Source organism: Tachypleus tridentatus, chromosome 10 (genome assembly GCF_004210375.1).
Source record: "Tachypleus tridentatus isolate NWPU-2018 chromosome 10, ASM421037v1, whole genome shotgun sequence".
Taxonomy (NCBI): Eukaryota; Metazoa; Arthropoda; class Merostomata; order Xiphosura; family Limulidae; genus Tachypleus; species Tachypleus tridentatus.
In genome coordinates, this window is record NC_134834.1 from 161,682,781 (window position 1) to 161,707,306 (window position 24,526).

Sequence of the window (24,526 nt, forward strand, 5' to 3'; positions counted from 1 at the left end):
CACTTACCAATATATTGTGTCTTCGATCTCGCCCCCCATAAAAATACAACTTACAGAAAAGAAAAATTTGATTATAGTAAAATAAATTGACAAAACTATAAATAGGAATTAGACAATCAATTACCTAATAACGTTATAAGAGAAGTAAGAAACCATACTGAATTGGATAACTACTGTCAAACAATAACGGAGTGCCTTCAAAAAGCGACTAATAAAACAGTACCTAAACAACACCATAAAACAACAAATAACACATGGAAACCAAATACCCAAATAATTACCCTAACCAAAAAACGAAGACAATTAAGAAGGCAGTTCATGATAAACAAGAGACAGAGAAACTAAAACGCAAATAAACAACATAAGAAATCACATCAGAGCACAAATAAAACTACAAAAACAAGATAAATGGGATAATGTCTGCTCAAAACTAAACGATAAAACTGCCCCAAAAATTCTGGACACACCTTAGACGACTCACCAACGACAATTCAGCCGCAAAGAAATATCCTGTACTTGGACACAATAATACAATAGCACACACAAATAAAGAAAAAAGCCGAAGCTTTCAAAGCCCAACTACAAAATACATTTAAAACTCATTGTGATCCAGATATGAATACGAATTTCTACAACAAAGTTACAAACCATATACTAAACACTAAAGAACAATTTGAACCAATTAACAAACCACGAAGACACAATCCTAACGAAAGAAATACCCATACATAAACTTCTTGAAGCAATAAAAACACAAAAAACAAATTTCCGGGTGAAGATGAAATACAAGCTATCCTTCTAAAAAAAGGGCACTCCGAAATTGTTTGACCACCTAAATTCACTTTGTAACTTATCTCTATCCTCAGGATACATCCCAATTTCTTGGAAGCTTGCAAATATATTAATGTTCCATAAGGAAGGAAAGCCAGCGAATAAACCAAATAGCTACCGACCAATCAGCCTGACCAGCTGTGTAGGCAAAATTCTTGAAAGAATAATCAGTAATAGACTCTCCACATTCTTGGAGATAACATCAAAATTACCAGAAGAACAAAATGGATTGAGGAAATTTAGACAAACAACTGACCATTTAGTCAGACTAACCGAAGAAATAATAGATAGCTTTAACAAAAACAATGCACTGTCGCCTGCTTTCTTGACATTGAAAAAGCGTTTGACACTGTATGGCACAATGGTCTACGGTTCCGTATGGATGAAATAGGACTACCTCGTGGAATTATTCGCTTTTTTGAAAATATAAAATGTAGAGTAAATGTAGAGGGAACCTTTTCTGAGTACTTTACTCCAGAAGCCGGTGTTGCTCAGGGAGGGGTGGTCAGCCCTATATTCTTCATCATGTATGTAAACAATATGTCATTGAAGGATCCTAATCATAGATTCTCCTCACAGTTTGCTGATGATGTGGCAGTCTGGAAAAGTGTCACAACACCAACAATTGGAGCCACAAACATACAACTGCAACTAAATAGAATAAGCGAATACTGTCAAAAATATAGAATAAAAATAAACACAGCAAAAAACACAACTTGTCGTCTTTACAAAATTGACAAAATACAAAAAACTACAGCCTGAAATATATATGAATGGAACACAACTTCAGACTGCCATATGGGCAAAATTTTTTGGTCTAACCTATGATTCAAAATTAACATGGATTAACCCTGTAAACGAAATTAAAAATAAAGTCTGGCGAAAAACAAACTATGCTAGGAGTCTAACTGGCAAAAATAGTGGAGCATTAACAGGTAACATAATAAATATTTACAAAACATACATTAGACCAATAATCGACTATGCAGCTCCAACATGGATAACTATAAATGACAAAACAATTAAAACCAAACTACAAACAATCCAAAACACACTCCTCACAACAGCATATAGTTTCCAGGGAAACATTTATACATAAATATTACAGCATACTAACCATACCTGATAAACTCCTACATAGTACAACAACGTACTTTGATAAAAATTGGATGAAAAACGAATTACTATGCGAACTAGATAGGTACCTCATACACGATGAAGTTAGTCCTAAGCACCTCTCCCCGATCAATATACATTTTAAACATAAAAAATAATAAAAAAGAAATAAATGAAAAAAGATATATATAAAATAAAAAATTGTAAATAAAAAGTAATAAAAAAGTGCCACCAACAAACTAGACATCTTATTGATAGAGCAAAAGAACATCTATACATGTATATTAATGCATGGACATTGCCCTGAAAAGAGTCGGAGTAATTCAGCTCACTTTGACCCAAAAAGGAAGAAGGAAGAGGTCAAAGAGCACCTGACCTTCCAGGGTACGTACAAATCATACCCAAACTCCGAGAGAGAGAGAACTCATAAAAGTTTGAATTCAATGTTTCATCAGCTGTTGTTCACGTGTTTCTTAGGGATTGATTATCATCCTAATGCAATTTGTACATTCACGTACTTATGTATATATTATACTTATATACTGTATACAACCGTAAGAACTTACAGCTCTGAATTTAGAGAAATATTCACTGGTTTATTTCTTACATTTTCTATCAACTCTAGAGTGATGTAACAAAACTAAGAATTATTCAGTATTCTAACTAAAGTTTATTTGCATTAAAACATTGAAACAATAATGGACTTTCTTAGTTTCAAATTTTCAGAATAATTCGGTAATTAATTTTTAAAGTTCTATATGAATCCCGTAGCAAAACATCAACAATAATAATCTCTAAAGTATTATGTAGCGTATATTGACATATGACGCTTTCTCTCTAAAGAGCGTGAAAACCATGATTTTCAATTTTATAACTGTTCATTGTTTTATTTTTAATATTCCTCGTTAATTTTATGGCAGGATAACAGTAAGTAGAATGCTTTTTTAAAGTAATGCGTAATATTTACTTTCAATGACGTTTGAGCCGTTTAGTTTTTCATAATTCAATGAAAATGAGGGGATGCGAAAATGTATTTATGAGCTGATGCCGCCCTCGTTAGTATAATTCTAAATACAAATTATACGGTTATTCTGTTTGTGTAATGGGTTGCTGTTTTAGTAGCGACGATGATAAAAGCCCACAGGTATGTTAAATTAAATGAAGGTAAATTTGAGCTCTTGTTGAAAATTTTACGTTTTGGCAGACATTAATACAAACTCCACGTTTTGTTCAGTTCAATTTAAGTTCAAGCGATAGAAATACTACTATTAGTACTACTAATAACATTTTAGGATAATATTAAAATAACGGTGATATACGTATTGTTAATATTAGTTAAACGTTTATAACAATTTAAGTTTAAGAGTCAATTTACATTTACGTATATATGATATGTAAGATGCAAGCTTATCTAACGCGTTTTGACGTTTGTTGAATGTGTTAATGTGTTATAAAAAAGATAGTGTTTAGTACTAATTTAAACTGTCTCTATTACACCTGTTACTCAATTTCAAGTTATTTTTGAAGTCTGATCTCGGTAATTTCATAGAGATTCGTGATGACGAAAAACCCACTTGAAGTAAAAAATATTTTCTGAAGACAACTGGTATGGGTATTAAAACTTAAAATATAATAAAGTACAGAACAACGTTTCGACCTTCTTAGGTCAGAAATTTGTGCACTTTTAATATAAATCATGCAAACGCAAAAAGCAGTGATTAATTTTTATAATCATAAGCAGTTCTCATGAAAAGTTAAACGTTTTGAGTAAAATAGTGATTCATTTATTTTATTATTTCCCTCAATAATATGAAACTATAAAAAATGGTATTCTTTCCCAAAGTTTTTTTGTTGTTGAATTTTATATTTTCTGCCATGTTGGTAGTATTGCTCTCAGGTATTTAATGGTATAGATCAAATAAAATAATATTGTGTTGTTAAAATTATTTGTTTATTTTCATTTTTTTATTTAAAATGTTATTTACTATTCTTTTAACACTTGGCTATGGTCATGTTATGTATAGAATGTTGGCAAAAACAATTTGTGTCTTAGAAAAACAGTCTTTCGAAAAATGATCATAAGGGAAGATGATAATAGAGACATTTAAGGGTCTCTTAAAGAAACCTTAAGGTAGCAGCCCTGCTAGTGGCTAGAAAATGAAGATGAAGGCATATCTAAGTTGATTCTGTATGATCAATCACTTGTAAGGAATTTTGAATTTCACAGATCAAGGGTTTTATGACTTAAGTACCTTGCAGTCTTGAAATGTATGTTACATGCATATATACTAGTTCTTGGATCTTTTTGTTAGGATACATTTACATTTTGAATTTTTTTTTATTTCAGTTCCCTATTTGCACTGTGCTGTTTTGTCCAATAATGTCTTTCAAACAGTATTGTTGTTATTGTTTCTAGCTTCCTTATGTATCAACAACATTTCCATATCATGAATAATTCATTTTTTTTTATTCTTTGTTCACTATGTTATTTGAAGAATGTAAAATATTGAGACAAGAATGGTGAAATAGTTAAATGGTTCCTAAAAACATATGGAGCATAGTGATGCATTATATGAAATAAAGTTTAGTATGTTTGTCTTCTGGTTGAGCAGACTTATTGTAATGTGGTTGGTTATCTTAAGTTCTATTACAGGAATAAATATTCTGAATGAACATTATTTTATAGACATTTTTGAGATTAACATTCAAGATTTTCATAAATATGTATAATTTTAATTTTTGTAGCCTGTTAGGGTGATCATAAAAAGTTATCTACTTATGTCTAATCTTAATTAATCTAAAGAGAATTACCACCTTCAAAACACACCCATAAATATAGAAACCAAAGAGAGACTATAAACATACTACAGATTGTAATAAAATTTAGAAGAAAAATATTTAAGTAAAATATTTATAAAAGTAAAACTGGTGTAATTTTATAGTTTATTTATGTTTATTCCAAACAATTTTGAAGCTTTGTAGTTATAGTAATTTAACAGTAGAGTCCAATTATACATGGACTCTACTGTTAAATACTTTTATTTCAGTAACTAAGCCAATTTTGTTCTTTGCAGCACAGCAGGCCAAATGAAAGAACAAAACTGTTAAGTAATCCTGTGAGTGGTAATTCAGTAAAATCATTTACTAGGTAATATATTTTTAAGTGTTGTTACACCTAAAAAATAAAATATGAACTTGGAAGAGTTTCTGAATGTTATCAGAAAAATATTAAACTAATTCAGAACATAGTGAAAACTATTTTGTGTGCCTTTTAGTCAGTTGGTTTCATAAAGCTAGTTAGAAATCTTCTATCTTACACTCTGCAATGTTATCTGTAAAATATTTAACATGATGTGTGTCCTAGAGCTGTGGTACTGTCTGCTTATCCATGTATAGATGATTAAACCTAATCTTGAAGGATTTTAAATACTGTTAAAACTGTGATAGCTTATACTGGGAATTATGTTAATTTAGGTAACTGTAGTTTTAACTGGTTTAGTACTAGTATCTGCCATCATATGATGACAAGCCAAATTTGATTTAGTGTATTTGTAATTTATATCTTACAAATTCTTTAAGTAAAAACAAAATATATAATCATGTGTATATATGTGGTGATCTTGTTGCTTTCCTCTATTTGGCATTAAACTCAAACTTCTTGTTGTGCACAACAAGTAAGTGGTCTACCAGTTTGGCTAAAGGTTTAATCTACTTTTTAACCATATAAACTACTGCATCTCTATCAACAATAATTCTCTCTGAGGAAATTTTTCATTGGTATCTATTTAGTTTATAAATTAAAATAATTTCTTTAAAACCATCAACTTTATTTAATTTTTCAATATTTTATAACTGTTATATGCATATATAAATGAGTGAAAATGAAATAGTAAATACATCCTCAAATACCAGTGTTATTTTATTTTTACTATTTTACCATTGTTGTAATATTTTTGTGCTGAAGGGAAAATAGCAGCAGGAAACGCTTAACATATTTATGTGTAATGGTTATAGTTTTGTAAATATTCAACATATAAAACATCTAAATGTTTAATTTTTATTTCTGAATAATATGAATTAGAACATTCTCATTTGTAATGTAGATTATATCTTATTTTTACTTTTAAATTTTGAAGAAATGTAATCACAGTAATTTGTGTTAATGATTCATTTGCATAGCTAGTGACTAGATCCCTTAAATTTTCAGTGATGACTATGGAAGCAGCACAAACTGTACACACAGTCATGGGGAGGATAAGCAGTCAGCCCTAAACAGTATATTAAATCAGGCAGCAACGTAAGTATATTATTAACTCCATCTTTTTACTGAATTTCTCTTGGGTTGCAGGAATTATGAGTAACTTCAGAATACTGTAGACTTTCAGAAAAAATAAATAAATTTCAAAGTTTAATCAATAATTATTGTAATCTCATCAAAAAGCAGAGAGTTTTAAACAACAAATAGTGTACAGTTGTGAATGATTCATTAGTATGCTGTGTAATTCCATGAAAATTTTTTTTTCACTGTTTCTGGTTGATTATCATAATAATGTACAGTGGTGGATTGGCATTAAGGGACCAGTTGAGGCTGTATCATTAACAAGTACCCTATAAGTTTTCACATTACTGGCTAAAAAGTTAACTTAAAATCAATTTCTAAGAATGCATGAGCCCATTGAGCAATTGCTTGGTGTTCTAGTAGGCCAATCTTTGAAGATAATATAAATATTTTTCTGAGTTTCACAGTTCTGTAAAAACTATTAAAACTCAAAATTCTGATATTTTTTAGATAGATACTGTTTTATTTCAGCATTTTACTAAGTATGGGCCAGTTCCAAACAGTGAACTCAAGTGAAATGTAACACCTAGTTTACTTTTATTTAACCTACGAATGGTACTTTTGTGTATTATGAAAGACTTGTGTAAAATCATCTGTTTAACTTGTGTGAAATAAAGAGTAATTTAATTCTTTTATTTTACTATTTCAAACTTTGTATTTAATATTTTATGTAAAATATATCATTTTCTGTATGTTTAATTTTTTTCTTTTAGGTGTGTGTGTGTGTATAAAAAACAGGAAAAAATGACTATGTGTTTTTAATATTTGGAATCACTTTAAGACAAATCTAATTTGAAGTTATGAAATGTACAATTTTATTCCCTGAAATTAATGTTTTCATTTTGTAAAATGGCAGCTTATTGTTTTAACTTTTAACCCTTTTGCAACAGGTCAGGGTTCAAAGGCCGTGCTATTGTATTAGTTGATTTGCATTCAAAATTTTATTGAAATACTAGTTTATTAATTTGTCAATAAATTTGGAATCAAATTGTAGATTAAAATTCAAACTATAATATTATATACGAGTTAAGTTCTTAATTTGAAAGTAAATATCAAAAGAACACATTTAAATATAAATTTTAGTGGTATGTCAAATGTAGCACTGTGTAAACTGCATTTTTCTTATACTCATGAAAAATGGACTTTTAAGATATTTGTTATGTGAAAAAATCCACTCAAGGCATAGATTGTGCAAAGAGTATTAGCTGTGTGTAAGATATTCTGCCAGTTCTAATCCACTTATTTCAATGCAGTTTGTGATGTTAAAATATTAAGTCTAACTTTGTATAAATTAGAAACTCAAATTACTAATGTTGACAAGCTTAGACTGTAAAATAAGAACCTCACTTTTTTTATTTTGCTGAGATACAGCTTATGTACTGAATCAAATACATAGAGTATAGAAAATAATATAAAGTCTTAGGGAAAACTAATGTTTGAAATGTAATTAGGTTTTGGAGATTATGCAAAGAACAGTTTTTTAATTATAACATGAAACCACTTTGCACTCAAACTAGTAATGAAACAAACTATTTTCACAAACAAATCTTTAGTAAAAATACTTCATTAAGAAATCTGATTTTTTAATACAAAATACTTGTAATCTTTACTAAAAGTCTACCGAATTTTGTAAAGATACACATGCTGTATCAAAAGTTATAGTACAAATGCTTAATGTGTAGATGAACTTGTGTTATACTGAATCTGTTTGAAAAGTGTTTAGTGAAATTAATTATTAATGATATCATTCATTTTCCTATTACATGCAGGACAAGTAACTTTAAGAGCACTTCAAAGCTGTAAAATATTGTTAGTTTTGAGTGTATGAATTTAAATTCTTTTGTATGTTTGTATTTACATAAACATGAGTTTTGATTTGTGGTTATTTCTGTTATGCATCTCTACAATTCCAACTACTTTTATAGAACTTTCAGTAGGGTTTTGGTTTCATTTGTAGAACTTATCAAGTAAATATACAGTCACTTTAAAGACAAAGCAAATGTTTTGTTTCCAGAATATGTGTATGCCAAACCTTGAATACTGCAAGCTTTTTGTTTGTATGTATGCACATGTGTGATGTGTAACCTACTAAGCTGAGAATTTTTGTTTCAGAAATGTGATTGATGTATCAGGTCTGGATTCTCACTTGGAGCAAAGTGAATACTTAGATAGAGCTTTCCAGTATAATCAGAAAATTATGGTTTCTGCTCAAACTTTTGAAGTCCTTAAAAAGAAGCCATCATTATTGGTAGATCTTCCAGCACCAGAAAAGGGCCTTGCAGTCAATCCAGTATCTTCAAGTGATTTGAAATTAGTAAGTTTGTCAAATTGTTTTTGTAGAGCTTGGTATGATATCCCAAGGAAAATATAAAAATTATTGAATTTTTTTATAGTTTCTCTCACGTACTCTCCACAGAACTTGAACATGTTATATCTTATTAATAACATTTTAATAACAGCAGAAGGATTTCTATTACTTGTATATGCTAAACATGGTAAATGTTTAATCCTTTTGTGCTGGGTCACAGGTCAAATCTGTGTCATTGCATTTAAAATTTTATTGAACTATTATTTTATGAATTTTCAAGTTTGGAATCAAATTGTAGATTATAATTCAAAATTTATTATATATGAGTTAATTTCTCAATTTAAAAGTCAATATTAAAAGAACACACCTAAATATAGATTTTAGTGAGTATGTTGTGAATGCAGCACAGTTTAAAATTAGATGTTTGTGATTTCAAAATACCAAGTCTACAGTTTCTTACAAATCAGAAACTTGAACTACCAATATTGTCAAGTTAGAATATAAAATAAGAATCTCCTATCTTTTTATTTTGCTATGTTTTCATGTACTGGATCAAACAGTGGCCCCCATTTACATCTTTTTCGGGTGCTCAACTTGCAGTCTGATGGTTGTGGGTTTTAATCCCAATCTCACCAAAACATACTCATTCTTTCAGCCATGGGGGTGTTATAATGTGATGATCAATCCACTATTAACTGGTAAAAGAGTAACCCAAGAATTGGCAGTGAGTGGTGTTGACTATCTGCCTTCCCTCTAGGTCTTTTGCTGCTAAATTAAGGATAGCTAGCACTGGTAGCCCTCGTGTAGCTTTGCACAAAATTCAGAAAACAAACAGCTAGGTACCCATCACACCACTGAATATTCTGGAACGAACGAGGTAAAGTGTCTTACTCAAGGACACAACAACGTAATGGGGATTAGTCTTGAGCTTGCCAACCACCTGAATACAAGTTCAAAGTATGAAGCTACTGATTCGTGCCGTTCCCTAACCATCGGGTAGGGTGCAATATAATAAGTAAAAGCAAGAAATCAACGTTAGTGAACACACGGTATTATTGGTAAAACCACACACAATTGCATATTTTGATGGTTTATGCCCACTTGAAACACACACTACAGTTATTTTGTCATGTAGCAGGGATTTTGCAAATAGTTGTTTAACCTCAAAATAATTTTCCATTTTCTTTTGTGATAAGTAGTGGTTATATAGTTTTCTTATACTCATGAAGAGTGGACTTTTAAGATATTTGTTATGTGAAAAAATGCACTCAATGCATAGATTGTGCAAAGAATATTAGCTGTGTGTAAAATATTTTGCCAGTTCTAATCCACTTATTTCAGCATGTTACTGTCAGTGCAGTACTCCTGTAGTTTTTGTCACATAAATGTTTTTGAGTATTTTTATAATGAGGAAAATGACTTGAAATCAGCATTCATTCCTGCAGTTCTAAATGATGACCGGGTCATGTGTAACTTTGTTAGATGTAATACTAGTTTCAGTATCTTTACTTCTGCCAGTATAAATGTACCATTATGATAGTGTTATTTCATTTAGGGTCTCTTAAATATGTTGAATAAATTCAGTTAAAATCAAGGAAATCCAGCCACAGACACTTTACCAATTTACATTACTTAGTTCTTTAGATATGTCATGCACCTGAAAAGAAATTGCTGTTGTAGATATGCCCAAATTTTTTCTTTTTGTTAGCATCTTGCAATTTTAAGTAACAAACAGATAAACTATCATTGTATTAGGAGCTGTATCATATACAACACACTGATATATTTTCTCTCCTCAAATGGATGTTTTGAAGTAACCGAATGAAGCTGTAGAAGGAATTTACATGTTAGTGTGTTACTACTTTCAAAAAAATTGTCCATGTTTCTCAGCAGTAGTTAGCACATTTATTGGGAAACATTAGTGACAAAAAACAAGAACTTAATTTTTGTCCACAAGATTCTTATATAATGGAGTTAGTTTTTACTACTATATAATAGTTTTTTTTATCACCAGCTAGTTGATGTACCCATCAATACTCTGACAATTTTAGGGCAATATTTATACTAACACGTTTGTGATTATCATTATACATTCAATAATTCATTCATACATTGATTTGTTAAAACTTTTTTTTTCTTTGTTCTTCACTGTGCGTATGAGTGAAATGATTATCACATAATTAAACTTCTTACAGCTGAACAGTACTTGTGAGAAAGCCCTGCATGCACTTCAGGAGATCAAGGTGAAACACCAAGAAAACCTTGTAGTTGATTTTGGGATCCCATAAAGTGGGTCTACAGTTAGATGAGTGTTTATGCTTTCAGGTGAATAATTACTTAACCATTACAGCCTCACCTCCTCCACTAGGGTATTTTTGGAATATTTTGCATTTTTATTTTAAATGAAAAAATACAAGTCCCAGTGTTGAGAAGGGTTTACTTTTGTTTGATGTTTGGTAAGTATGAGCTTCAGCATACTAAAAAATATACTGTAAATTAATTCATGTTTCATTTGCGTTACATAAGTGATGTAAATATTGACATACCTATTAGAATGTTTTTCAAAAAAGGATTTTGTGAAAATCTCTCAAATCAAGATCAGTATAATTTATTACATAATACCACACAATGAGTGAATAACAATGTATAAATGTACGTTAGTAGAACAAACTATGTTATGGTATTTTTTTGTGTGTCCAGTTATGATCAAGTAACTTTTTTTTTAAAATAAAAATTCATATTTATCTTTCAACCTAGCACATGTAACAAGCTTATTAATAAAGACAGTTGTTCCTATTAACACTTGGTCAGGCTAAATAAATTTAATTACTTTGTACTATTAGTTAGCTATATAAAACTATGTTTGCTTGTCTTGTTCTTTTCTCTCTTGAACTCTTCACTTTCTACCAGTTTGACTTCAGAAGTCAATTTAGAATGTAATGTTACCACTAATTTAAAATAAATTTATGAAATAAACTTTCCCTCTATCATTTTTACTTTGGTTAAAGTTATTTCAATTACAGTAATGTGTTAGGCCTAGAGAATATTTTCATTCTTCCATGCCCTGAGGGTTATAGGCTCGAATCCCTGTAGCACCAAACATGCTCGCCCTCCCAGCCGTGGGGGCGTTATAAAGTTACGGTCAGTCCCACTATTCGTTGGTAAAAGAGTAGCCCAAGAGTTGACAGTGGGTGGTGATGACTAGCTGCCTTCCCTCTAGTCTTACACTGCTAAATTAGGGACAGCTAGTGCAGATAGCTCTCTTGCAGCTTTATGTGAAATTCAAAATAAAACTAAATCTTCCATGCCATTATAGAATGTAAATTTTAGCACTTTTTCAACAGTTGAATGAGCCAGGGTGAGAATACTCATATACTTGTACTAAGTGCATGTTATAATGACTCTGCTTGAATGAACATACTGATTAAATTTAGGGTCTGAAATAACTATCCCAGTACCATATGCAATATTACAACTATATAGAAATGAGCTAGCATATAGTCCCAGTATTGGCTAAATGAAATCAGTTTAATATCACTTCATGAATAAATCTAGCTAAAAACGATGTTTAACATTGTAAAGTAAGTTGTCCTTATGTGGCTCAAAAAGCATAGAAAATTGTCATTAGAGCAGAAAGTTTGTATAAAAGCTTTACGTGATACTGGTTGGACTCGCCAGCACACTAATGCAAAATTGAAATACTCTTCGAACAATGTTTAGTACACCTTAGGTTGAGACAGGCAAATTTAAAAATAGTAAAGGAAGAGTCAGAACACTTCAGTTTAATGGCACTGAGTTTAAGCAGTTTTCAGAATAGAATAATAGAAAAGTACCCAGATATACATTATCAGGCAGACTTGATGAGAATGGAATATTTGGTCATGTAGCACTTAAAAAACCTTTACTATGATCTTCAGATATTGTCAAGAGACTGAAACTTGCTAAAAAGTACAAAAACTGGGCTGTTTATGACTGGTAAAGGATGTTATGGACAGATAAGTCTAAGTTTGAAATATTTGGGTCAAAGCATCTGTTACAGATACGATGAAGAAAGGTGAAAGTTACCTCAATGTATAGCACTTACTAGGGTGTTTTTCTGTTGAGCTGAGAGGCAGTATTTGCAAAATTGATGGAATAGTGGACTAGTGCAGGTATCATTCAATACTAATCTGTCAAGGTATGCCCAGTACCTTGCATAGTATTGATAAAAGATTCTACTAACAAGAAAATAATGACCCCAAACACACATCCAAACTATGCAGAAGTTACTTTGGTAAGGAAAAAGCAGCTATTGGAATCATTCAAATTATGCAATGACCTACAAAAAGCTCTTACTATATACTACGCAATTGAGCAGAACTGGGATTTGAAAATTTAAATCAAAAGTTACTCTCAAAGAAATTTTATTAGATAGATTGGAAGTAAAATTCCAAAGGAACTTCAATTAAATATGTTTCAATAATGCTTGAAAGACTGTCTGCAGTTATTAAAGCAAAAGTTAAGTTTTATGTTTCATTTGTGACTTACCTTCCATTGTTCTTTGAAAGTAGCCTAAAAGTAGTTTGAACACTTTTGCACACTACTGTACATGTTATTTAACTTGGAAAGGAATTTTTATAATCTCTAGCAATATAGTAAAACACATATTACTCTATATTCCTTTTTTAAACCTTTCACAATTTTATCGAACATTACTGAGCTGTTGTTACAATTGCCCTCTTAACTTTTAACTATTTAAAGTCGCATCAAACTATTTTAATATCTTTGGAAAATTAATTTTTACTTTATATTACATGCCAAAAAAGGAAAAATATGAGATGTATCTTTCAGAGCTTTATAATTTTCTAAAAGAAATATTGTTGATTCTTACTTTCAAGAATCTTCTAAAATTTTGAGAACAGGTAGGATTTAAGCAGTACACAGGCAAAAAAGTAAACTATACTAAAAATAAATGTACAACAGTAAATCAGTTACAGTAAGTATTGAGATCATTTTTTGGAAAAACATGCATCCAGAACATAGCTACAACGGTATGAAATTGGAATTTTTATGCAACCATTTTCATGAATGAGAGAAATAATAAAAAAAAAAAAACTGATAAATTATGGTGCTCAATGAAATGCCAATTGTTTTCTCAAACATGTAAAAAATCCAAAATGAAGTGCAACAAGTTTGATTAAAAAAAGCTTCCTTAGTGTTCTATAATTAGTTTTATGAGAATTCCTTTTCTTGAGAGGTGCAGTATAATAAATTAATAAGTGCATCTTTATACTCCTAGAGTAGGAAAATAAAATTACAAAACTTGAAAAATATCCTTTTTATGAAAAACCAATATTTCTAAAACATGCAAAAAAATCCAAAATTAAACGTGAAATCTTCGATTATATTCACTATCAAGAGAAGTTCAAGAACTGTGATAGGACTTTCCATTAAAGTGCTGTATTACATCCAAAGTTAGAGAAACAAATTTCACTTTTACAAAATAAAACAGTTAAAGATGGACTAAATTTTGTAAAAAATTCTAGATTCACAATGTATTATATTTCCAATTATCTTCATTACTTAGAAAGACTCAAGAACGAAGCAATAGGACTTCAAGGAAAAGTTCTGTATTAAATCCAAAGTTGGAAAAAATAAATTTCACTTCCCCAAAGTTTAAGATGGAATAAAATTTTGTAAAAAAACAAAAAGAATAAGGTTCTACATTTAGGAATTTTAAATGGAAATGCCCCTTTTTCAAGCACTTGTATTAAATGCTTTCTTTAGAAGTGTAATAAAATCAGAAGTATTGGGAATTTTAATGACAAATCACTGTTTAATTAAGGGATGTTTTAACAAAAAGTTTGATTTTGAAAAACATGAATCAAGTGTATCTTTCTATTCCAGTGATATGAAAATAAAGTTTATGAAATCTTTGAAAAATGCCAAAGTTGATTTAAAAAAAACAACAAAACATTGTGCAATTTAAAGCAATATTGAATGTGAAATCTCATCTGATCTCAGTGTTTCAGGAACTTCAGATGTCTTTGAAAATACCAATAAAAATGAAACAAACAACCCAAACTAATCAAAAACCATGTGATCACTTAATTCTTGTAATATACAAGTAATCACACTAAATAATTGAAACAATTTTTTTTTATTAATCTTAGGTGGCTAAAGTAACTAGGCTTGTAAGGCATTGAACCCATATTTTACAGTTATGCACAATGAACCCAAGATTGTGTGAATCTACTAGAATATAGTTGTGAATACACAATTTTATGACCAGTTTTGCTAAATATACAAAAATTATACTTGCATAAAGACTCTGGGGCATCTAAGCATAATGCACATATCTAGTCTAGGCCAAGTTGTAACATTATGTAACAATACTGTTTATAGTACTAAGACAATGGTATGCATTTCAATATTTTCAAAACAGTCTTAAAAATGGTATTTATTAGAAGTCTAGACCAACCTATTTTTTTCACGCGTTCACTGTCATTTTGTATAATCATGAAGAGGTATTACTTTTGAATCTTCCCAAAGTTTACGAGTTTCAAGCACCTAATGAAACAAAACATGTGCCTTTCTTGTGGATCTAAAAATAAATCTGGTACTGGGAATGCTGTTTATAAATGTGGCTTTAAGTGTTAGTAACTTTGAAAACACTAAATTATAATAACAATGAGTTTCAATCCCAACATAGATGGGGGCGTTATAATGTTACGGTCAATCCCATTATTCGTTGGTAAAAGAATAGCCCAAGAGTTGAAGGTGGGTGGTGGTGACTAGCTGCCTTCCCTCTGGTCTTACACCACTAAATTAGGGACGGCTAGCACAGATAGACCTCGAGTAGCTTTGTGCGAAATTCAAAAAAAACAAAAACAAACATTTATACAAGGAGTTTTAAATTAAAAATAATAACCAAACTAAACAAAACTAGTGCAAACATATTTTAAAGAAATCAAAAGCAGGCGATATATTTCATAAATGTTTCACTATTATCCATAAACAGATTTTATTTTTATACAGAATAAAAGCAATTCTCATATCATACACTTAAATAACTTCTGTTGCATAAAAATCATACAATGTTTCATTTTCGTATAAAGGAAAATGAGTTAACAGATAACTAATTAATCCATTAGTTTTGAATATGCTTTCATCTGATGGGGTAATATTAGAATTTCATACACAAATATACATAAAACAATGTGATGCCTTCTTCTTTCATTGTGATAATAGCTGAATTTCTTCATAGGTAAAATATATGTTTATATGAAATAATTTTATAGTTATAAAAAAACTGCTTTATGGAAATAATTAAGACTGATCATGTTACCTCCTTCTTCCAAATCAGCAATTTCCTCAAACTGAATCCAGTCCTTAAAACAAACAAAAACAAAATTATTAGATTGTATTCCTACTAAGTAGTTTTCAGCAATTAATCTTTAAAAGTGCATCAGATAATAACTTTCTCCATGTACACAGTGAGTACAATAGTTCTGTGGTAAGAAGGATCTATTGGTTAAAAACAGGTGAAACATCAGGTGCACTAAATAACAACAAATTTTGTCTGTATAAAATGTCAAGTTATAGCTAACATTATCACCACAAACAATAATGATGAATAACAGATCTATACATAAATTTTGAAACAATTTTATTATAAAGTTTAAAAATACATTGCTGAAAAGTCATTTGTATAGATTTGTTTGTATGTATTCAAAAGGTTTTAGCAATAGAAGTAATTTGGTTGATCTTGAACTAAACCATTTAGAAACATACTTTTACTGGGTCTTTCAGGATTTGATGTATTTACAGTTCAAAGCAAAGAAAGCCTCAAAAGATTAATTTGTTAAATAATATATACTCAACCTTTAGGGCTTTTATAATCTGCCACAATTGAGGACAATTACTTTTTTAAACTTACCACTAAAATTAATGATTCCAAATGTAATTAAATGTTTATAATGTACTTACCTCTACATCATAAAACCACTTCCTAGAAAATGCTTTCTTCACTCCATCTTTCTCCCTTCTATTAACTCGAAAGTGCCAATCAAGATGCCTACTATACTTTTCATGTTGGTCCTCAGTAAACCATAAACCACATGAAGCACATTGTGTTCCTTTATGTAAACTGCTAATCACACCTGGGTAATAACAAAAAGCATACCAACTTGATTTTCACTAATATGTTTAAGAAATAATTTACCCCTTAAGTAAATAATAACAAGCACATGTCAAGGTCACTCTGTCTTTCCAAAGCTCAATCATATTATTTAACCTTACCATAATTACAACTCATTTTTGTTTACATACTAATAAAATAACTTTTGAAAATCTATCTTAAAGTCATCCCTCAAGTCCCCCATGTAATTTCAGTTTTTTCATGTGTACTACTGAAATAGTAATTTTAACAACAAATCTGAGTTTAGTGATTGGTTGTTTTGGCAAAAAGGGTCATTTTGAAAAGCACACAGATAGTGCATTTTTGTACTCCAATAATATTAAAATATAATTTTGTTAAAAATTTTTGAAAAATATCCTTGGTATTTCCATTGAAAAACAAATTTTTCACAAACATGAGAAAAACTCCAAAATTAAACATGATAAGTCTGATTATAGTCATCACAATGAGAAACTCAAGAATGAAGCATTTTATGAAAACACTATATTACATCCAAAGTATGAAAAGGCAAATTTCACTTATCAAGAACCAACTAAAGTTAAATACGAATTAAATTTTATGAAAATGCCCTTTTTTCGATCACATGTATCAACTTCCTTTTCTTTAGAAGTGAAGTTGAAACAAAAATAGCAGTAATTTTTAACAACAAATCAGAACTTAATTACTAGGAATTATATTTTGAGAATCACACAGCAAGTTCACCTTTATACTCCAATAACAGGAAAATAAAATGTTTACAAAATTTGTGAAAAATAAACTGTTGGTATTTTTAATGAAAAATCAATTTTTCTCAAACACACCACAAAAATCGAATATTAAGTGTATAATCTCTGGTTATTTCATTACAATGAAAAACTAAAGAATGAAGCATTGGGACTTTTGGATGTAATACAATACTTTTCATTAAAGTTAGAATAAGCAATTTTCAAGTATCCAAAATAAAACAGTTAAAAATGTACTAAATTGTGTAACAAATTCATCATAGCATTTTATATTTAAGAAGCTTTATGAAAATCTTTTTATTCAAAGTCTTCCATCAACTCTTTCTTTTAGAAGTGTAGTAAAATTGAAAATAGAGGGAATTTTAGTGAAAATTATTGCTTAGTTAATGACAGTTTGAGCAAAAAGTTTCATTTGAAAATCATATATTGAGTGCATCTTGCTGTTTCAGTAATAAGAGAATAAACTTTTTTTACAAAACTTTTGAGAAAAATCAAAGGTTTAGTTTTTGTTAATGAAAAAAAAAATTGTGTAATGTAAAATCACTCCTTATCAGACTTCCATAATTTTTTACTGAATCTTAAGATTGAAACATTTTCACTTTAATGAATAAATTTTATATTACTCCAAACATTAGAAATGCAAATTTTGACTATCTAAAAAATAAATAAAGCAATAATTAGTTGTAGCAACAACAGTCTAGATACATGAATAATGAATGAAAAATTATTGTTTTTCAAGTGCTTGTATTAACTTTCTTATCAAAAATAGTGTGGTAAACTTGAAAATGGCTGGGATTTTAACAAGTCAAAGCTCACTGACTGGGTGGTTTGGGCAAAAAAGTTTCATTTCAAAAACACACATCAAGATAATCTTTATAGTATGATTATAATTAAGCATTATATTTCCAACTATCTTCAATACTTAGAGAAACTCAAGGATAAAATGATAGGACTTTCATGAAAGGTACTGTATTAAATTCAAAGTTAGAAAAAAGTAAATTTCACTTGCCCAGAATAAATCAAGGTTTAAGATGGACAACATTTTGTGAAAAAGCCACAACTACAATGTTTTACATTCAGGAATTTTGAAAGCCCATTTTTTTCTAGCACTTGTATTAAATTTGTTTTCTTTAGAAGTGTAATAAAATTGATAAGAGCTGGAATTTTCACAAATAATCAAAACTGAAGTATCCAGAGTGTTTTGGCCTGAAGTGATCATTTTTAATAAACATACATCCAGAGCATATTTCTAGTACAACAGTGTAAATGAAACATTCATGGTTTAAACTTGGCAGCTTTAAAAACTTTTTTGAAACACAATAACTTGCAAATTTTAAACTAAATTAAGTGTGAAATATCCAGTTAACTTTATTTTGTTGAATAATTGGAGAAGTAATATTTTAATGGAAATTGTAAAATTATACAAATTTATCTTACAAAGAAAAAAACCAAAGTTAATGATTAACTAAATTTGTAAAATGCAGCAATAACAATTTAGATTTAGGAATATTAAGTGAAAATTACACTTTCTAAAGTGCTTCTATTAACTTCCTTTTCTTGAGGTGTAGTAAAAATTGGAAATTTTAATGAAAATTTCTGTTTAGTTGATGAAGGTTTCAGCAAAAAAAGTTTCATTTTGAAAATCATATATTACGTGCATCTTTCTGATTCAATAACAAGATAATAAATTTTTTATTACAAACTCTTTGAAAAATACCAAAGGTTCAGCTTTTGTGGTTTTAATGAGAAAACTTGTTTTAAAACAAGCTAAAAAGTGTGTAATTTAAAGCAAAATTCAAAGTGAAATCTCTTACTATCTGATCCTGAAAATGAGTTAGCAGATAACTGATAGATTTGGAAAATCCATTAGTTTTGAATATGCTTTCATCTGATGCAGTAATATTAAAATTTACTGACTAATATACATAATACAATGTGATGCCTTCCCCTCTTATAGTGATAATAGCTGAATTTCTTCATAGGTAAAATACAAGTTTGTATGAAATAATTTTATAGTTACAAAAAAAACTTTGCTTTATGGAAATAATTAAGACTGATCATGTTACCTCCTTCTTCCAAATCAGCAATTTCCTCAAACTGAATCCAGTCCTTAAAACAAAATTATTAGATTGTATACCTACTAAGTAGTTTTCAGCAATTAATCTTTAAAAGTGCATCAGATAATAACTTTCTCCATGTACACAGTGAGTACAATAGTTCTGTGGTAAGAAGGATCTATTGGTTAAAAAACAGGTAAAACATCAGTTACACTAATAACTAAAACAAATATTTTGTCTGTATAAAACATCAAGTTATAGCACTAGTTTTTACAGCTAACATTATCACCACAAACAATAATGATGAATGTAACAGATCTATACATAAATTTTGAAACAATGTTATTATAAAGTTTAAAAATACATTGCTGAAAAGTCATTTGTATAGATTTGTTTTTATGTATTCAAAAGGTTTTAGCAATAAAAGTAATTTGGTTGATCTTGAACTAAACCATTTAGAAACATACTTTCACTGGGTCTTTCAGGATTTGATGTATTTACAGTTCAAAGCAAAGGAAGCCTCAAAAGATTTATTTGTTAAATGATATATACTCACGTAACCTTTAGAACTTTTAATCAGTGATGTCGATAAAACCCACTTTTAGAGAAAATATATATATGTAAAAACGGCTCGTTTCGATTGAGAAAATATTTTACGTAGAGGAGCGAATAACGTTTCGACCTTCTCAGTCATCTTCAGGTTCACAAAGAAAGAAAGAGGTAACTGACCGGAAGCTGACCACATATTTGAAAGTGGTTGTGTAACTGAGTGTCGGAATGTAGAGGGCAGTGTTAGATGTTTGAATATATTATTTTGTGTTCTTTATTAGAAGTCGTGGCAGTTATCACATTGTATTTTATAAATAATGTTAGTGTCAGTGTAGTTTTTACATAGTATAGACCTCAGTTTTGTCCCTGGTTTTTTAATGAATTTGGTCACAACTGGAATGTAATATTTTGTATAGAGTTAATGTGATTGAAAAAATTAAGTATGTGTTCTGTAGATCTGAATCCCGCAATCGTGTCATCTACATATCTGTACTAGTATAGTGGTGGATGTAATGCTGTGTTAGTTGCTTGTGTTTCAACTTGTGTCATAAAAATATTGGCTAGAACTAGTGATACTGGGTTGCCCATGCTTAGGCCATTTGTTTGTATATAGTTGTGGTTGTTGACCATGAAGTTTGTCTTCATCATGGTGAATTCTTTATTTCTACCTACGTAAAACCGACTCACGCACACAACAAATATACGGCATCCCCAAACCTCATAAACCAGTTTGTCTATTACGACCAATAATGTCCACATATGAATCGTTTAATAATAATCTTGATAAATACATAGCATGGGCATTTTCCAAATATGTAGCATCAGCCAGCTCATTCATCAAAGACTCTTTTAATTTCAAGTCTAATCTAAATCTACTTAATCATAAAGTCTTAATGGCCAGTTTCGATGTTATATCCCTCTTTACAGAAGTTCCAATCACTGAAGCCTGCAAGATAGCTTAGAACTCTATATCCGAGACCCTAATAAAACTGTAGACATTCCCAGAAACCAATTAGCAACCCTCATCGTTCATACTGGGCTACACATTCCTTGGGACTCAGCACATGAAACAAAACAAAAACTCAACATACTAAGAAACCAAATAAACGCAGCCATAAATGCAACTATGCTCACCAGATAAAACAAACGATGAATTAGACAAAATAAAACAATACTTCATCAACATCAATAAGTTTCCTCCACAAACTGTAGAAAACATCATACGCACACACCTAGACAGAAAGCAAAATCAATCAACAAAAGTAAATATATCTTACGAATCAAAAAATCACGAAACCATATACTGCTGCATACCATATATTTCCGAGATCAGCAGACAAATAGCCAACATTTGGCAAAAACTAGTAACAAAATATGACATTCCAGTTATGACCAAATTTATTCAAAAACCAGGCACAAAACTGAGATATATACTATGGAAAAACTACACTGACAAACACCACACCAACATTATTTATAAAATACAATGTGATAACTTCCACGACTTCTATATTGGAGAAACAAGTAGAAAAATGGAAACCAGATTCAAAGAACATAAAAAGTCATCATCACACGTTTTCGAACACTGCAAGTCAAATAAACACAACATAACCATAGAAAACACTCAAATACTAAATTAAAAAACAAACGCAAAATTAAAGAATCTTTATTTATTCAATAACTTAAACCCAAAATAAACAAATACAAAGGAACACCTTTATACCTCTATTAAAAATAATATAAAATTATATATTCAAACATCTAACACCGCCCTCTACATTCTGACACTCAGTTACACAATCTCTTTCTAACATGTGGACAGCTTCCGGCCAGTTACCTCTTTCTTTTTTTGTGAAGCTGACGATGACCGAAGAAGGTCGAAACGTTGTTCGCTCCTCTACGTAAAATATTTTTTCAACCGACACGAGCAGTTTTTACATATATACTTTATAACTTTTAACTTTAGTTGAGAACAATTAGTTTTTTAAACTCACCACTAAAATTAACTATTCCAAATGTAATTAAATGTTTCTAATGTACTTACCTCTACATCATAAAACCACTTTCTAGAAAATGCTTTCTTCACTCCATCTTTCTCCCTTCTATTAACTCGAAAGTGCCAATCAAGATGTCTACTATACTTTTCATGCTGGTCCTCAGTAAACCGTAAACCACATTGTGTTCCTTTATGTAAACTGCTAATCACACCTGGGTAATAACAAAAAGCATACCAACTTGATTTTCACTAATGTTTTTAAGAAATAATTTACCCCTTAAGTAAATGATAACAAGCACATGTCAAGGTCACACTGTCTTTCCAAAGCTCAATCATATTATTTAACCTTACCATAATTACAACTCATTTTTATTTTCATATTAATAAAATAACTTTTGAAAATCTGTCTTAAAATCATCTCTCAAGTCCCCACATAATTAGTTTTTTCATGTCTACGACTGAAATAGTAATTTTAACAAAAAATCTGAGTTTAGTGATTGGTTGTTTTGGCAAAAAGGGTCATTTTGAAAAGCACACAGAAAGTGCATTTTTTGTACTCAATAAATGCCATTAAAGTTTCAGAAACTTTTTGAAAAATATCCAAGGAATAGCGTTGGTATTTTTAATGAAAACCCATTATTTTCAAACACGCCCAAAAATTTCAAAATTAAACCTGAAATATATATCTAAATACTTTCACTACAATTAGAAACTCAAGAATGAAGCGTTAGGGGTTTTTAATGAGAAATATATTATATTACATTCAAAGGTATAAAAAAGCGTATTTCACTTCTGTACTTTCAAGTCCGCTTTTATGGGTACCAAAACTTTTTCTAATAAAGCAACGTTTCAACCTTCCTATATCATCTCCATATTAACAAAGAAATATTTAAATCTTAGAGACGAGAGTAAACGGGTACAGGATAGTAGGGGGCGTTTCAGTTAAATGTTAGTTTATTAATTAGTACAGGTATCAAGGTGTTCCTTTATACTGGTTCAATTTTAGTTTAGTTATTGTATAACAAGGACTTCCTTGATTTTGCGTTTGTTTGCCTGGTTTTATATTTGTTTCTCTATTTAGTATTTGGGTGCTTTCTATGGTTATATTATGTTTATTTGATTTGCAGTGTTCAAAAACGTGTAAAAGTGTTTTTTTTTTTTGTTGTTCTTCGAATCTGGTTTCCTTTTTTCTTCTTGTTTGTCAGTGTAGTTTTTACATAGTATGGACTTCAGTTTTTGTACCTGTTTTTTGAATAAGTCTAGTGTTTACTGCAATGTTGTGTTTTGTTATAAGTATTTTACAAATGTTGGTTATTTTGCGCTGATTTCGGGAATATATTGTATGCAGCAGTAAGCTTTTCTACTTTGTTGTTTCTTGTAATTGATTACTATTTGTTTGTTGTTGACTGTGTTGTTGATCCAGTTGTGTGTGTATAATTTTTTCAACGGTTTTTGGACGAAATTTGTTGATGTTGATGAAGTGTTGTTTTACTTTGTCGACTTTCTTTTTGTCAGAATTGTAGTAAAATCGAAAATAGCGGGAATTTTACCAACAATTACTAGTTAGTTAATGAAAGTTTCAGAAAAAAAACGTTTCATTTTGAAAAACATATATTAAGTGCATCTGTCTGTTTCAGTAATATGAGAATACATTTTTTACGAATTTTTAAAGAAAAATCAAAGGTTTAGTCTTTGTAGTTTTAACGAAAAAATTGCCTAACTTAAAATAATATTTGTTTGTTTTGGAATTTCGCACAAAGCTACTCGAGGGCTATCTGTGCTAGCCGTCCCTAATTTAGCAGTGCAAGACTAGAGGGAAGGCAGCTAGTCATCACCACCCACCGCCAGCTCTTGAGTTACTCTTTTACCAACGAATAGTAGGATCTGAGAGTCGCGGGTTCGAATCCCGGTCGCACCAAACATGCTCGCCCTTTCAGCTGTGGGGGCGTTATAATGTGACGGTCAATTCCACTATTCGTTGATAAAAGAGTAGGCCAAGAGTTGGCGGTGAGTGGTGATGACTAGCTGCCTTCCCTCTAGTTTTACACTGCTAAAATACGGATGGAAAGCGCAGATAGCCTTCGTGTAACTTTGCGCGAAATTCAAAAAACAAACAAAAATATCAAATAGTCTTGTTATTTTTAATGAAAATCCAGTTTGTGTCAAATACGTTAAACTCCAAAATTAAGCGAGAAATTTCCGATTAACGTCATTACTTGGGGAATCTCGGGAATGCAGCGCTAGGTTTGTTTGTTTGTTTGTTTGTTTTGAATTTCGCGCTGAGCTACTTGAGGGCTATCTGCGCTAGCCATCCCCAATTTAGCAGTGTAAAACTAGAGTGAAGGCAACTAGTCATCACCACCCGCCGCCGATTCTTGGGCTACTCTTTTACCAACGAATAGTGGGATTGTCATGGCTTAAATGGGTGA

General features: G+C 30.2%; 2 protein-coding genes across 6 annotated transcripts in view; one reads left to right on the plus strand and one right to left on the minus strand.

Annotated features, from left to right (window-relative positions):
• The first annotated feature begins 2,933 nt into the window (after positions 1 to 2,933).
• Positions 2,934 to 11,394, plus strand: LOC143230800 (ragulator complex protein LAMTOR1-like). 4 transcript variants are annotated; one of them, XM_076464954.1, is made up of 5 exons: positions 2,934 to 3,091; positions 5,022 to 5,095; positions 6,155 to 6,244; positions 8,399 to 8,600; positions 10,790 to 11,394. In XM_076464954.1, the coding sequence occupies exons 1-5, from the start codon at positions 3,050 to 3,052 to the stop codon at positions 10,880 to 10,882; spliced, it is 501 nt and encodes a 166-aa protein (XP_076321069.1). In that variant the 5' UTR covers positions 2,934 to 3,049; the 3' UTR covers positions 10,883 to 11,394. The 4 variants fall into 4 exon arrangements, with proteins under 4 accessions (XP_076321069.1, XP_076321072.1, XP_076321070.1 ...); XM_076464955.1 differs by having other exon boundaries at positions 2,970 to 3,091; positions 5,027 to 5,095; XM_076464956.1 differs by having other exon boundaries at positions 2,997 to 3,111.
• Positions 11,395 to 15,561: 4,167 nt separating this feature from the next.
• Positions 15,562 to 24,526, minus strand: part of Pcf11 (Pcf11 cleavage and polyadenylation factor subunit) — a 65,907-nt gene continuing 56,942 nt past the window's right edge. The window contains exons 19-22 of one of the 2 annotated variants that reach the window (XM_076464952.1): positions 22,146 to 22,309; positions 19,562 to 19,604; positions 16,563 to 16,735; positions 15,562 to 15,964 (exon numbers count right to left, since the gene is read on the minus strand). In XM_076464952.1, the coding sequence (XP_076321067.1) occupies positions 15,875 to 15,964; positions 16,563 to 16,735; positions 19,562 to 19,604; positions 22,146 to 22,309 (470 nt within the window). In that variant the 3' untranslated portion in view covers positions 15,562 to 15,874. Of the gene's footprint in view, positions 15,965 to 16,562; positions 16,736 to 19,561; positions 19,605 to 22,145; positions 22,310 to 24,526 lie in introns of those variants that run through there. The other variant, XM_076464953.1, reaches the window with a different exon arrangement.

Excerpts from the sequence above, each read along its gene's own strand:
- LOC143230800 (XM_076464954.1), top strand. The coding sequence starts at position 3,050 with ATGGGTTGCTGTTTTAGTAGCGACGATGATAAAAGCCCACAG. Across the intron at positions 5,096-6,154 it reads TCAGTAAAATCATTTACTAG|TGATGACTATGGAAGCAGCA; the intron begins GTAATATATTTT and ends TTAAATTTTCAG. Across the intron at positions 6,245-8,398 it reads ATATTAAATCAGGCAGCAAC|AAATGTGATTGATGTATCAG; the intron begins GTAAGTATATTA and ends TTTTTGTTTCAG.